The sequence below is a fragment of the Lycium barbarum genome, chromosome 10 (assembly GCF_019175385.1).
Source record: "Lycium barbarum isolate Lr01 chromosome 10, ASM1917538v2, whole genome shotgun sequence".
Taxonomy (NCBI): Eukaryota; Viridiplantae; Streptophyta; class Magnoliopsida; order Solanales; family Solanaceae; genus Lycium; species Lycium barbarum.
In genome coordinates, this window is record NC_083346.1 from 114471357 (window position 1) to 114488413 (window position 17057).

General features: G+C 35.7%; 1 protein-coding gene across 1 annotated transcript; it reads right to left on the reverse strand.

The window, feature by feature from the left end:
• Positions 1-8774: 8774 nt before the first annotated feature.
• Positions 8775-12561, reverse strand: LOC132613897 (scarecrow-like protein 14). Its single transcript, XM_060328186.1, has 3 exons — positions 12287-12561; positions 9537-11822; positions 8775-9193 (listed from the first exon to the last, which is right to left on the reverse strand). Exon 2 carries the CDS (start codon positions 11815-11817, stop codon positions 9634-9636), a length of 2184 nt encoding a protein of 727 aa, XP_060184169.1. The 5' UTR covers positions 11818-11822; positions 12287-12561; the 3' UTR covers positions 8775-9193; positions 9537-9633.
• Between the last annotated feature and the right edge of the window lie 4496 nt (positions 12562-17057).

Here is a 17057-nt window from a genome sequence, read left to right on the forward strand (position 1 = left end):
GACTGTAGTTATGAGTATTTCGTTAGTGAGACATACAAACAAATAGATAAGGATTCAACTACAACTTTAATGGAGATTATGTAGTAAGGGTTGGATCAATGCCAATATACAATGATATGAGTGTCCGATTGTATATGGCGATGAAGAAACAAAACTTAGATATAAATGAATATCCACTATGCATAACATTAAAACATGTTGCTGAATGTTCGAATCGAATGTTGTTGGGAACAACTTTAGTTGCTATACAAAATCAGTGGATAGAAGGAGTACATATTCCTCCTATGGTTGCAGAAGGAGTTGACATTGATGATGCTATTATGGTTGATTATGGAAGTGAAGATGATTTTGAGGACTTAGCAGTTGAGGAAAAGATAATAAAGGATCCACTTCATAAGGGAATTGCAGAAGGTCAACTATATTGGAACAAAGATACAATATGTAGCGTAATGAAGAACTATGCAATACGACAGAGATTTCAGTTTAAAGTCGACAAATCACCGTAAACAAGGTATGATTCCTTATCTGTAATGTATAGAAACTGTATAAAATATGAATCACTAAGGTATGTATCTTTTTTTTTATATAATATGTATCATTTGTGTATAAAACATGTATCAGCATAGTGCCCTGTATAGAATAGAGAGTCATTTTTGTATATAATATGTATCATTTGTGTATATAATATATATCAGCACAGTGCCCTGTATAGATTAGAAAATTGTATCATTTTTGTCTATAATATGTATCATTTTTGTATAAAATATGTATCAGTACAGTGCCTTGTATAGAGTAGAAACTGTATCATTTTTGTATATAATATGTATCATTTGTGTATAAAACATGTATCAGCACAGTGCCCTGTATAGAATAGAGAACTGTATCATTTTTGTATATAACATGTATCATTTGTGTATATAAGATGTATCAGCACAGTGCCCTGTATAGAATAGAAAATTGTATCATTTTTGTCTATAATATGTATCAGTACAGTGCCCTGTATAGAGTAGAAACTGTATCATTTTTGTATATAATATGTATCATTTGTTTATAAAATATGTATCAGCATAGTGCCCTGTATAGAATAGAAAATTGTATCATTTTTTTATATAATATGTATCAGTACAGTGCCCTGTATAGAATAGAAAATTGTATCATTTTTGTATATAATATGTATCATTTTTGTATAAAATATGTATCAATACAGTGCCCTGTATAGAATATAAAACTGCATCATTTTTGTATATAATATGTATCATTTGTGTATAATATGTATCAGCACAGTGCCCTTGTATAGAATAGAAAATTATATCATTTTTTGTATATAATATGTATCATTTTGTATAAAATATGTATCAAGACAGTGCCCTGTATAGAATAGAAAATTGTATTTTTTTGGTCTATAATATGAATTATTTTTGTATAAAATATGTATCAGTACAGTGCCCTGCATATTTCAACTGAACTTGCAAATTATAATTTATATGTTTTGAATAGGTATTCTCTTAAATGTGTCGATACAAGATGCACATGGGCTTTTAGATCTTCAAGTCTACAAGATTCAGAAATCTTCAAGGTGAGAAAGTTCATTGATGTTCATACTTGCCCAGTTGTGGAGAGAATGTTGTCACAACGTCATGCTACTTTAGTAACCATTGCAAAAATGGTGAAGAACAAGTATGTCAATCTTAAATCAACATACACTCCAGCAGAAATCATGGAAGACATGAGAAACCAATACGGGATTAGGATGAATTACAAGAAAGCATATAGATCAAGAGCAAAGGCACTTGAAATATTAAGGGGTTCACCATCTGAATCTTATCGACATAACTTCAACTTACTATTTGTTGGTGACTTTCGCTTAGGCATTATTATCTTAAGAGAACGTGTCAATTTCAAACATAATCGAGCTTAAAAATAGGAGATAATGAAGAAACCCCTTTCAGTTATGTTGAAAAGAGAAGACGTCGATGATGGAAACCCTAATTCTGTCCTTTTCCCTTAGCTTAATGGAAATAAAGACGTTAGGCGTGGGCTTTCAACTGCTGGGCTACGGGGTGGATACCAGCCCATTTGAAGGACAGAACGGACAATTTCTTCTTTCTTTTGAGGTAAAGTACATTCATTTTTTTATCTTTAATTTTTACCCCTCAAATTGCTGGTCTTTAATTTTTGTCCTTCGCTTAAAAAGTGATCAAAAATATCCCGAAGTTCTGGGTTCGAACCCCCGCTCAGTAAAAAATTAAAAAAAATAATTGCAAGTCAAGGCTTTGGGAAAAGTCTGCCTTGTGCGGCATTGGAGGCACAACTAAAGTTATACCGGATCCGGCATAGGGTGCCTTAAGGCATAACTAAAAGTCTGCCTTATAAGGCAACATATGCCGGATCCGGTATAACTTAGTTATGCCTTAAGACAACCTATGCCGTCTCCGACAGAGGTTGCCTTGGCATAACTAAAAGTCTGCCTTATAAGGCAACCTCTGCCGGATCCGACAGAACTTTAGTTATGCTTTAAGGCAACCTATGCCGCATAAGGCAGACTTTTTCCAAAAGTCTTGCCTTGCGATTTTTTTTTAATTTTTTTTATGCCTGAGCGGGGGTTCAAACCCAAAACCTCAGGGTATTCTAGGCGAAGGACAAAAATTAAAGACCAAGAATTTGAGGGGCAAAAATTAAAGACCACCCCGAATAAGGGACATTCTTGCGAATTGCCCAAGTACATTTGAAACACTTCTTAAACTATATTCAAAAGCAAGTAAGTCCTCTTAAATTAAATTTTGTAACAATTTACAGCAATCCTATAAGCCTTTCTGAAGAATGGATTGTAAATTTGGCCAAAAACTACTTTCAATGATCAAGAACCTATTTGTACATCCATTTTCTCCTTTCTTACGATTGATTAATGTCTCATTCGTTTCAAAATACAAAATCATGGAGACTACTATGAATAAGAAGCATAAAAGTACTTCACTTTATAATACTAGCTTTTAGTTTGACAATATGTCTCAAGGAACTAAGGGACACATACAGCAAATGTAAAAAGGCGGATTCAAGATTTTATTTTAGATAATATTGACGTCGGGCCAATTTATGTGCATCTTGCCTAATTTCAAGAGACCCTTGCTACTTCCCACCAACATAGGTACCGAGTAGCTCGATTCATAGCTTAGATATAGTTGGAAAGAAATCACCTATGTTTTTCTCTTTGTTGAGTTTTGAACATGAGCTTGAAGGGTTGTCTCCGCTTCATTGAACACTAGATCATTCCATAGGATATAAAAATTAGAAGAGGATCCCGGATTTTAAGTTAGTTTGGGTATTCTAAACTACAATTTTTTTTCGCCTACTGTTTTCTAGATAGATTATTTATCCACATTAAAGTGAATTTTTAACACAAATATACTATTTGGATCAACTTACTGAATTCTACCAAACTTGTGACTTCAACTGTAGATCTGCCCTAACAAAATATGATAGAGAAACCTCTTTTGCGGCAAAACAAAATCAGCTTGCTTTGAGAACAAAGGTTTGGCTTTAAGTTTAGCCAAAAAAAAAAAAATGGTTTTAAGAAAAAATCCAGTCCATAGAGTTCTTGATTAATGGATAAAGCTTAAACCTAAGACGAGCTAATAAACATAAAAATGCTACTTATAAATATTGCTTAATTTAAAAAATGAATAACTATATTGGAAACCCCACAAAAACTAGTGCACTATGAGCCTCTTTCTTTTCCTTTCTAAAGTGAAATAGTGAGAAGACAACCACCATGTCAGGATATTAATTAATTTTAAAAGTTAACCTATAAGGAAATAGAGTAATCAATACTATAGCAAACTAAAAAAGTCCCATACTTGGAGATATTTTGTAAACTAGAGCATAAAATCCTAAGTACGGCTCTATCACATTCTACTTTGCTTAGACCTCATTTGTGCAACTTAAAAGAGTTGAAAAGCTTTGGCATAATATATTTTGTCAACAAACATACAGCTGATTTGTCTCTGTTAATTTACTTGAATAAAATAAGAATTGAAGATAGTGCACTACTTCAACTCTAATAAAAGTCCAAATAAGAATTGTTGTTAAGACACACTAAAAAATTGCTCATTTGTGGTGATTATTCAAGAAAGCTTATCATGCATTTTATATTAAAGAATAGAAATTGTAGTTCTTACGACCTATTCTAAGATGCTTTGCATTTTCTTTTCCAACAGATAAAAGCACAGAGTACAAATAATATTTTATTTACTTTTATTCATCATTCTACTGGTCAACTGAATTTTAATCTTTATGCAATAGGAAAAAAAAAATGACTCCGAACAAGATTAACTTGTGCTTGTGTCTTAGCTGAGATGGCTTGTGAAATAGGACGTCGCTCCTCAAGCAGGGGTCTGGTCCTACTCAATATCACCTAGTAGGAGGCCGTTAATTAGAATGGAAAATTTAGGTCTTCTTTTTAGGTCGTTTGACATCATCGAGAATAAACATTTCGTGTTGGATGATAGGAATCTCCTGAGACCAGCAAAACATGCTAAGCAAAGTTTTTGGCTTATTAATAGGCTAGTTCGTAAAATTAACCTTAGGATAAGTTCCTAAAACAAATGAATTGATATAATACCCTCCGTTTTCAGATTACTCTTAATAGGCGATCGGGGGCAAATCTACTTGGGAGTCAGTTGGGTGTTCACCCGAATATCCTCGATAAAAAATTACAGTATATATATATGGTAAATTTTTTGTGTTTATGTGCACATATTAACTTTTGAATACTCTCGACAAAAAATTACAGTGTATATTTAGCTTCTTTTTTTTCCGAACACTCTGAATGAAAATTTTGAATCCGCCACTGTTGACAATAGGTAAACAGATTCTTTTTTCTCCTCTCACAGTCGTTTATAATAGCTCAGTTTAATTTTTTAACTAACACCACAATTTTGGTCGTGTTTGAATGTTTCTATCAGTTTTGAATTAAATTAGACTTGGAATGCCAGAAAAATGTAAATCCAATATAAACATGTCTTATCTTATGTATAATGCTAACAACTCCATAATCAACTGCTCACCTAACCTTCCTAACTTTTTCAATTACTTAATAGTTAATCCCCCATTATTTTCTTACGAGAGTATTATGACCAAGTTCCTTTTTTCATCAACCAATGGACGCACATTTATTCGCACTTGTTAACATCAGCAATCAACCAGCAGAAAATTAGATTTAAAAGTTAACACGCCTGAACTAAAAGTCAAAATACAGGATGATGATATTAGGTTAAGCTTATCTTTGTCAGATAAGGGGTATTAAGAATATAACGATGGCGTATTCTTGATCCCTTTACAAACTTTGAAAGAATAGCTCGGTGTGCTAAATTTCCGCCACGTGCAAGGTCGCGAAACAACCAATCACATTGTATCTAGGGCAAAGGTGCAAATATACCTCTCAACTTTGCGATTTAGAGCAGATATACCCCTCATTACAAAAGTGGTATATATATACCGCTGCCGTTACAAAATAGTGTAAATATACCCATGCCGTTACAAAATGGTGCAAATATACCCTTTTCGCTGGCGGATTTTTTTTTTTTAAAAAACAACATTTAGGTTATTTTTTAATAAAAAAATGCCACATGACTTTTTTTAAAAAAAAGTCTAACTATTTTTTTTAGTAGACATACTTTTCTAAAGCCACATAGTAATTTTTTTTCTGGTGGGTCTAGTCTGGTTCGTTTTAAAAAAAATATCTCCGTGACTTTCAAAAAATAAGTCTACCCATTTTTTAAAACGAATGAGGCTCGACCCACCAGAAAAAAAAAACTACTATGCGGCTTTAGAAAAGTATGTCTACTAAAAAAAATGGTTAGACCCATTTTTTTAAAGTCGCGTGACATTTTTTTAATTAAAAAATAACCTAAATGATTTTGTTTTAAAACCCCGTTAGCGAAAGGGTATATTTACACCATTTTGTAACAAGGGATATATCTACTCTAATCGCAAAGTTGAAGGGTATATTTGCACCTTTGCACTTGTATCTATTTTAGGGAAAGAAAATAGCCGCTATGTGCGAGGTCGGGCAACAATCCGACCACATTGAATCAATTGGTTGTTTCCACGACTTGAATCGATGATCTGCTAGTCACATAATGGATCTTTTTTTTTTTAAATAAATAAATAAATAACTGAATTCCCCAAAATCAATAGCCCACAATGCGAAACTCGAGATAATAGGCCTGCCTCTCTACCCTTCTAAAGTTAAATACAAAACTTTAATTTTGGTTTCAGCGAGGTTTGAACCTGTGTGATACGCGTAAATCGTAACCCACACATCACAAGTTGCGCTCTTATGACTAATCTAAAACCCTAGAGGCCATGACAGTCAAATTCTTAATGTTACACCATGGCACCTCTTCCATCACCATTGTTGAATATAAGTTAAAATATAAACCTTAGAATCGATCCTGTTTGTATAGAAAAAAAAAAAAAAGTGGCAACGACTTTTTTTAGAAACATATGGCTTCACTTTCACGTTAGCAGACCATCAGCATCCACGTACGGTTGAAATTACAAAAAAACATTGGATCTTTCATCTTAAAAAGAACGATTACTTTCAGAAATACGAAGATCAACACGTCTAATTCAAGTGCGACTTTTAAATTTTGATTTCTTCATTGCACGACTAAATATATTTAAGAGTACAACTACATGATAATTGTCACGGGCCGACTCCTCCTAAGCGGCAGCGGCACACAAATAGCCCGTGCGGCGCCCGTAGTCCCACCTGACTACAAGCCAGCCTTTCCTTATCCCAGGTTTTCTTGGCACGACCCCATGCCTATGATGAAGCTTGCCTCAGAGGCTTAGCGTTCCTTGTGCCGCCCGTTTGATGTCAAGGCTTCAGCCTTGTCTTGCTAGCATGCTCTCGTGGCGCATTTCATATGATGGGTCTCGTTTATGCACACCCCCTGGGTTGGCTACGGACATGCATGTCCCTCGCCTGGCACTGAGCGTCGCTCCTGCGCGCACAGTCCTATCCTCAAGCTTGACATTTGCCTTGTGCGTGCCCGAGTAGGGCAACTTCCGATCCTTGGCCTTCGTCAGGTGCGGTCCTCTTTCATGTGCCTATGGTTGTCCCATGGCATTGGCAAACATAGCCCTCGCAACTTACTTCCATCCCTCGTAGTGCAGCGTCACCCCACGACTGCATGTCTAGGCCAACGGACCCTTGCTTGCAAGGCTAAACCCAAGCCAAGCTCACAAGTCAATACACGAGGCTCTTGAGTGGTGCCTCGAGTACTCAATCGGCACAGAGGTCTTTAACATCCATAAAGATAGCCCGCGGGGCATAATCAGTTCCTACGTCAAGCCTCCGGCACTCGTTGTGCGCCCAACGCGGGCCCGCAAGCACGGCGCCCTCCATAGAGTCCCCTAACTCGTATCCTAGGACACTCCTATGAGGTGCCTAGGCAGGCCCTTCAGGTCCTCCCTCAAGGTTGCTCACTTGGTGCGACTGGCCGACAGCACGCACGGGGGAGGCTAGCTAAGCTGTAGACACCTCTGCCCCCCTTATATATGCTTTAAAAAGAAAAACCCAAGTTCTAGCACTGGACATCATTTTGCCAGAGAATCACACTTGGCCTTTCTCACTCTTCCGAACTCCAAATGAGGCGCCGTCTGTTCCTAACTCTTTCTCTTGACTTCCTACATTCCTCCATGAAGTTTCATCTCATTCCCATACTCGTGGATCGAGATATAGCCTTCGGGAGCTTTATCACTGACATTGCTCCTTGGCTAAGTCAAGCCCTTAGGTGAACGATCTTCAAATGACGCCAAACTTGGTAAGCACATTCCATAACATCCTAGGAAGGGTCCTCTCACCCTAAATCCCAAGATTCCATCCATAGCTCGGAAACGCACGGGACTGACACTCAGGCTCGCGTGTGGCCTCGTCCACCGACGGCCCATGGGCTCATCCCAGATCCTTGTTGAACTTCCTTGGCACTCTTATAATATGTCATAGAGCATCTCTAGATGCTTATTGACTCTCGCCTGTCGGAGCTCCTTGTCAGTGCACGTCGCCCGCGCACAGCTGACACTGCCTGCGCGGCCGACCCTGCCTGCGCACACGGCTGACACTGCCTGCGCGCGGCTGACACTCATCTGCGCACGTCTCCTGCACGACTGACACTCGCTTGGCCCTCTTGGGGCGCGCAGGGGTTATGGGCGCCAAGGCACAACGAAGGCAGCCCGTAGCATAATATATAAGTAAACTTGGTCAACAAGCTAGTTAAAGGCATGATTTTAATAAGAGCATCTCTCTTCACAAGTCAACAACGAAGATATATACGCAAATTACACTTTACCCAAGGAATAATAAACTCATCATAGAGTTGACAAATTCAACATCAATTCCAAATCTAACCAAGTGTGAATTTAACTCAAATCTTGTAGAATTACATGTACCAGTGATACCAAAGGCAAAAAGCGTATAAAAAAGTTTTTTGAGGCATTAAGCACAAACCACAAATAAAGCGTGAGCTTTAATGAAGAAAAGGCGCAAATGAAGATCGTCTAAGACTAATAATTATAAGTATGAATAACAAATATATGGACAAAAAAAATTGAAAAGATAAATTACGCTAAAGTGAAATATCAATTATTTAGTGGCACTTCTTCATGATTACGCTAAAGCGCCTGCTAAGCAACGCGAAGCACTCAACATGTTTCACACCTCACTTCAAGGCTTAAACGTCTTTTAAGTGCACCTTTGATAACACAGGATGTAAAAATGCACAATATAGCATTTGACACTCGGCCTATATTAGTTGCGATACCATGGAAATTCTTCAGAAATCATGCTAATTTCTACAACTAATAGACATAGTCAATCACAGATGTAAAACACAAATGAACGAGTAGGCCTTTCGTGCCCTACAGCCAATTTAATCACATATCGGCTCACATTGTTTCACGTGTCCTGGAAAGGTTTCGTTACCGGACTATTTCTCAGTAGTTAACTGTTACATTGACAACGAATGCCACGACTCATTGTATTGGAGAAGGTAAGGCAGCAAGTTCCAACTTCTGCTCCCGCTTAGGCTCCTGCCGAGGCAAATAAGTGCCATGACAGTGACAGAACCTTTGCTGTTGTACCAATTACATTTACGCCGCAATCAAGTCCATGCAAATGTGAAAATTTTGTCTGCAGAACAGGACTAAAAATATCATTTTTACACCCTACAATCAAATCCATGCAAAGGTGCAAAATTTGTCTAAGAAGAAAGACGAATATATTCTTTTTCTATTGAAAACCATGGTAGCTAGACATTAAAAAACAAGGGATAAAATGATAATTTCGGACTGCTCAAAACAATAATGGCCAGCAAATATATAAGTTTTGTATATTAAGTTAAATATGCATATAGTATACATACAATATACAAATAATATACATAAACAGTGTATATGTTTTGTATATTTTGGCTAGCGCCCGTAATCAATTTCGGCCGACAGGCCAAAAACGAGAAAAGCCCATAAAACATTACCTTTTCCCTTTAAAAGAGCCAGCACCATAGATCAATTCACTTTTGAGAGGCCAAGCTTGCGGATGAACTTGTTCCTTCACGAGTAACGAGTTGAGATTCAATCAGCTGCCTTCCAGGTTGAAAGTGCGAAAATGATACGACCTTTCCATCCCTGCAGTAGCCAGTGACCGTCTACATCAATCACGAAATCCTTGTGGTACGCCTTTACCCTGTCTTTCGCCATCCTCAATATCTCCTCGTTCAAAGGAAGCTGCCTAAAACCCGCCCTAATATTTCGGACCAGCCATTGTTTATATGTTTCTGGTCTCTCAATCCTCTCAGCAGCTTCGCACGCTACAACATTCATTGCCTCACGCCCAAATATTATCTTTTCAACCAGCAATCTCTCTGGAATTTCACGGGGAATATTTGCTTCAAGCATATCAAACACTGATGAGTAATGAAAAAGCGCCTCCCGGAATCGTGTGATAAAGAAGGGAGCATTATAAGCACCGTTTACGATTCCCTGTATGAAAACATTAGGGTTTACCTTCCGGATTAAATTCAATACAATATCTCTTGGACTATTTACTACCACAGTCTCATCGAGTAGATTCCTGAACCGATACAGGCAGTTTACTACAAGAACCTCGTCTTCCTTCTGGATCTTAAGATCCTCAACTTTAATCGTCTCCCACTTTTGTGCTATTGCTATGAATTCAAACGGAACATTGAAACTCTCAGCATAATTAGCTAACCTCCTCCCTGTTTCCTCGATCCTCTCTGCTGGTCGGAAACCGGGGTTCGGAAAATCTATCCCGGTTATGCGGAGCTTGGGGGGTCCACCTGGTCTACAAGAGAGACGTTGTATGAAGCAAGGCCATTGGAATCCGTACATGATACCGAAATCTATAATATGTACTGTCGATGCTGTTTCAGCCAAATTCATAATTGTCTTATTTGAGAAGAAGTTAGAGAGCTTTCTAAACGGGCAGGCAGCAAGAAATAGCTGGTAAGCTTTCAGGATATCAGCTGCTGATGTAGGCAAGGAAATAAGATCAGTATAAATCTGAGTACCAGAACCAGCCATGCGTGCCTCAAGACCGTTCGCGAAATAATGGGCCAACCTCTGCATCCCATCCCCCGTTGGAGAAGAATTCTGCCTAATCTGCTTCAAAAACTCGTTTGCTGTCCTTCGATCATCTGCAGCAACAGCTTGTGCACAAAGTGTCAAGATCGTTCTTAAGTCGACCGCATCTCTTTTACCACCTTGCTTCTTTCCGCGAGACTTCCTACCAGTAGAAAGGATGTTCTTCTCTGGAGCATTTTTACTTGATAGCGTCTGCCAGGACTCGCGAAGAGCAGATTCATTTTTCCCTCCACTGCATAGCAATACTTTATCAAACAAATCTGATCGGACGGTTGATTCATAAAAAACTGCAGATTGCTTGTTACTTCTTCTCTCTTCCATAACATCGTCATCATCATGATGAGTGTTTTTCTTCCCTCTTATTGATCCTTCAAGAGATCTCTGTTTCCCACGATGCTCCACCTTCACATCTTTTCGGTTTTCATTATTATCCTCCTTCACCACTACATTATACCTTACATCGAGGAGCAAACTATTACCCGTAGGAAGGAACTTACTTGCTTCCTCAACGCCTCTCTTAAACTGCATGATCGACTCACTATCACTAAATATATCCGGAATCTGAATCGAGCTGCCCACAGGAGAATCCACATGTGCATCTGTGACAGTTCCCGAGCTGCTCGGTGAACTGTGGGATGACTGTGAACTCGAAGCAGCATAAGCAGAATCAACCGGAAACTGTTGAGTATGCGAAAAGTCAGAATCACCAAGATCAGGATTCCAATTCGGGCATAGTAAGCCATCAGTAACATCACTTACACAACTATAACAATTACTACTATCTTGACCTAAATCGGGCATTTTCTGATTGGGGGACGGAGGGTATTTCTGTCCAATAACTTCGTAAAACGATCTTTCAGCAGCTTGAAGAGCTGCAGACTCGTGAAACGTACATGCTTTCTCTTCAATATTCTCTTCCATAAGCATCTGGCTTATGTACTTAAGAACTACATCACTAAAATCATAATCCTCATGAGAGTTATCGGTAACCGATGGAACTAAAACCTCCGGTTTTGGATCAGGTTGAAATTGTGGAACATCATCACTAACTCTAAGATTGTTAATCAGATTCACATCCGGAAAATATGACAAACCATCATCTTTTAATGATGTTGCATCATATAGCCCCTTATAATTTCTATCCATGACCATTTATTCTGCAAGAAAACAACAACCCAAATCCCAAATCACATCAACACAACAATTATAGTAGTGGCTCAAAAAAAGAAAGTTTTTTCAGCATGATAGTACTAAATCTAAATCAATTAAAAGTCCAATTTGATTAACAAGACACCCTTCTTGTTTTAGCACAAAAAATTGAAACAATGAACAAAAACACATTATAACATGACACCCTTCTGTTTTTACTTGAAATGGGTAATTAAATTTTAGCAAAAAGATTAAATCTTGGTAAACAAATCCCTAAGAAAAAGTAAGTATAAGTTTCTTTAAAAAGGGTGGATACTAGTCTTATAAACAGGGTAAAAAAATCAATAATTACATAAGACTTTAATCTAAATCTTGAATTCTTGATACTAGTGTTTATCTTAAAAAGTAAAAAAGAGTGATCTATATACAGTGTGTATATTTGTTGTATAAGAATGATGGATATAGAAAGTACCTGTGATACTGAGAAATCTGAGACGTCTAAAAATAAATAGAGCAGAGCAAGGAAGAAAGAAATGATGAGAGAGAGAAAAAGTATTAGAGCAGCGGTGCTGTAAAATTTTTATGCCACTTGCTTACATTTTGATATTTAAATAGTGCTGTAATAAAATATCTGAAAAAGATTGAAAGGTGATGAGAGAGAGAAGATCTCAGCCGTTTAAATGATAAACCTGGCGGGGTGTCGTGGGTGGTGTGGGTGCGGGGTAGCGCGGGGGGGCGGGGGAAGGAATTGATTGAGTGGTTTTGGGGGTGGTAACACAGAAGATTTACCAAGAAGAAAGAAGCTATACAGAAGATTACCTAAAAGAAAGAAGCTATCAAAAAACTTGAGGTAGTAACACAAAAGACTGCCTAGAAGAAAGAAGCTATCAATACATTTACTTAGTGTCATTAAATTAATCAATCATATTCTCTCTTAATTAAAATAGAGTTTCAGTCACTCTCTAAAAGAAAATTGGGTCATTATTTTATTAAAATCATGTCGTCTTCTTTTTCCTTTCTCTCAAGCGAAGTTCATAAGGACTTTTAATGACATTAAGTAAATATAGTTCCTGAAGTCTGGTCATTCCTTCTGACCTATAAATCATAGGTACCCGTATCATATATTGTTAGCATTAACAATTAATCAAAATATGGGCACCCTGATGGATTTAGTTTACAAGCTATAAGCCTATAACATATTAAACCATGCTATTAACCCCTTTCTTTTCTACCAAAAAAAAAAACCTTTCTTTGAGATTTCATAGCTTTCACTTCAATACACCAATAGTTTTTAAGTTCTGAATTTTGTGTGAGAACAAAAAATTTCCTTCGTGATTTTGTCCAAGTGAATAGGGTGAATTATGGTTATGGGCTTGGGTTGGGTCGGTTTTATTGCCATGTGGACTGAGAAAAAAAAGTTCATGTGGACTAAACTAAATGTCATGTCATATTTTATTGACCAAATATTAATTCAATGACTTTTGATGTGATATTGGGAAAGTTGGTGATTTTGATGTTACCGAAAAAAAAATGACTTTGAAAGATCATTACATATGTGGGTGACCTTCTGTTTTACTACCTCGAGTTTTTTGGTAGCTTCTTCTTACTAGTAATTAACACAAAGTTTAATCATAGAGCTGATTATGATGGTTGAATAGGATTCTTTCACTCTCGCATTTCGAGTTTGAGCTATCAGAAAGAAAAAGATGTTACATACCAAATGCTTTCCTATCAAATGATGTTTATGCAAGCCGAATTTGGATTTATCCCCTCAAAGTCGTGTATGGTGAAGGCAAAACGTTCATCAAGGGAATTCAAAATATAAAACAGTAACACGAAATAATCTAAGGATATCTAACCTCCACTATATAGACATAAAAAAAAATTGTCAACCCTTTGAGCCTCCCTAACTTTGTTCTGCCCCAAAGCGAGGATTAGAGTTTGGAAACCTGATGAGAAATATAATAAGAGTTTTATATCTTTTTATCTAAGGGCGTGTAAAAAAAGGTCAGTCCCTGACCTATAGGTCATACGGAGACAACTTTACAGTTACTCCAAGATTCCCTATCATCTAAGGGCATGTAACGTATCAAAAATACTCTTGAATCTTATGGTCTTAGACAAGACATGTTATTTTTATAAGAAAATATCAATAAAGATGAAAATAAAAATATTTAAATTTAAAACTTGCAAAGTATAAAAATGTGACATTCTTCTTTCAAAAGACTAAAAAGGGAAATTACATATAAATTGAAATGGAGTGCTTATTACATTTACTGTAATTTACATTTAATCTTGCATTTTAATTCGATATAGTATGTTATTTGTCTTAATTTATAGGTCGTTGATCTCAATCATTATAAAATGTTATTTGTAATTGCCTTTTAGATGATCTAATAGTGAAATTTTTTTATACTGTTAATATATACAGTGTTTTACAAAATTTCATATGCGATCTCTAATGTAGGGAACGTTATATGCCAAGGATCTAACTTATATGCTTTAATATAAAAACTTTACAAATATCACATCTTGTTATTTAACATGTAATGTTATTGTAGACTCTCCGCATGATTGATTTTATTTATTATGGAAAGTCATCCATACTAGGAGGTTAGGATAACGAAGCGAAACATGAGAAAATATTTTTGAAATTATCTCAAAAGGTTTTGCACGATTAGTATACAAAAGTTAAATTCATATACTAAATGTCGGCTCCTTAAGTTTTATTAGTTTAGATTTTAATCCTATTTTTGTATATAACTGATGTATTCCCCAAATGTTATTTTATATTGGGAATGTCAATATCAGGTGGTCCGTTGTTTGTTGAAAATTGAAATAAGAATCTGCAAAGTATAATGAATTTTGGCTCTGACAATGTGGCGACATCAATTTAACGAGACAAAAATAGTTATTCTGAAAATTCTTTTTATATTACTTTTTTGTCCTTTGCGATTATAAGGTTCTACTTGTCACTTTTAGTCCTTTGGGGATAGGGGTGGGCATGGTACGGTATTTGAAACTTCGGTTCGGTAACTTCAGTATTCGGTTTTTAAAAATACGATACCATTATCATACCAAATTAATTCGGTACGGTTCGGTATTTTTAAGTTCGGTTTCGGTATTTCACGGTACGGTAATTCGGTAACCATAGTTTATTTGACTTCGACTTACGTATATACTCATGTAATAAAGGATTATGACTTCAAGATTTCTCAATTATATTAAACTAACACCATACACAAATAGACGTATTTAAAAGAAAGTACAAGCAATTCTCTTCGTTAATCAATTGCACAACGGACATTTGAATCACGATAGAGTAGTCAAAGTTTCAAAGTCTAAACAACATTAGCCAAAATTAAGCATAATCTTCGGTCCTAAACAATTTTACACCAAAAATTTCATTCAGCAGCAGAGAGAATAGGCCATTTCCACCATTTCAAGTCTTAATGTATTGGAAAAATAGCAGAGACAAATTAAAGGCTGCTTCTAGGCCTCAGCATATGTGAAAGACTAAAAGCATGAAAATATTGGATAAAAAGTTAGCTTTGATGGTACAATTTTCTATTAGATACAAATTGGCATTAAATGAGATGTGATGTAATTTTTTATACGAAAACTAGTCTATATATTTAGCAGTAGTAAATATAATATATATGGATTGTATATATGTAGTATAAACTTCGGTATGGTATATACGGTATTTCGGTATCCATTTTATAAATACCAAATACCATACCGAATACCAAAGAAAATTAAAATTCATACCAAATACCATAATACTAAAACCGCGGTATTAAAAACTTCGGTATCGGTATGGTATTCGGTATATACCATACCGTGCCCACCCCTATTTGGGGATCACATTTCTTTTCTACTATTTAGAAGAGTGAGTTTTACTCACTCTTCGTCGTCCGTCGTGGGCCCTCCATAAATAAAAAAAAATTGGGCCCCCCCCATAAATTAAAAAAAATAAAAATTGCCCCCCCCCCCAATATTAAACAGGCCCACAAAAATAAAAAATAAAATTGTAAAAAAAATAAAAAATTTGGGCCCTCCCATAAAAAGTGGAACCCATCACATCCAAACTCACGGGAAAAAAAAGTGGATCCCATATTAACAAAATCAAGCAATATTAAAAAAAAAATGAATCCCGTATTAAAAAAATAAACAATGTTAAAAAAAAATTGTGGGCCCCATATTAAACACCATGTGTATCCGTAGCAAACACTAATATAATAAAGTTTTAAATACGGAGCACAAACTACAATGTTATATTAATCGTGTTTTGAACATAGTATCCCATATTGACAAAATCAAGCAATATATATATAAAAAAAAAAAAGTTAATCCCATATTAAAAAAATAAACAATGTCAAAAAAAAAAAGTTCAGACTTTGTATTCTTAGCAAACACTAATATAATAAAGTTTTAGATACGGAGCACAAATTACAATGTTATATCAATCGTGTTTTGAACACACACACACACACACACACACACACACACACACACATATATATATATATATATATATATATATATATATATATATATATATATATATATATATATATATAGTGCAAACTAATAATGTTCAAAAGGGTGGGCCCCATACTAAACAACACCAAACAATATAAAAAATAAAAAATAAAAAAGAAGAAACTATATAAAGCATGGGTTTAGACCCATACTTTATATTACCAACTCTTCTATTATATAGAAGCATCGTTTTACCCGTGCTTCGTCGACAGTCACTCTTAAAAAAAAAAAAAAAAAATGGACCTCACCCTCCCAAACTCATGAAAAAAAAAAGTGGACCCCATCCTCTTCAAAGTCATGAAAATAAATGGACCCCATATTTAAAAAAAAAAAAAACGTGCATCCCATATACTAAAAAATCAAACAATATTCATATAATTCCCAAAGTATCCCCATCAAGTCAATAATAGTGGATTCATTGCCACATGCATATTCACCCATTAGTGAGAGCAAATGAAATTATTGCACAGCAAAAAACATGGACCTCATATTATTACTTTTCTTCAAAATATTTAATTGTTGTATTTTCTATTCCGCCATGTCATTTATTTATTATGTTTACTAAAATAAGTATACTTAAAATATATATTTTAAAAAATAACATACAATTTAATTACTTTTTTATTTTTATTCTTACTCTAATAAATGTGAAAAGAGATTAATATCAAATGAAGATCAAATAATGAATAAGATAAATT

Bases quoted from the DNA above. Each gene is read 5' to 3' on its own strand.
- LOC132613897 (XM_060328186.1), bottom strand. From the start codon at position 11,817: ATGGTCATGGATAGAAATTATAAGGGGCTATATGATGCAACATCATTA.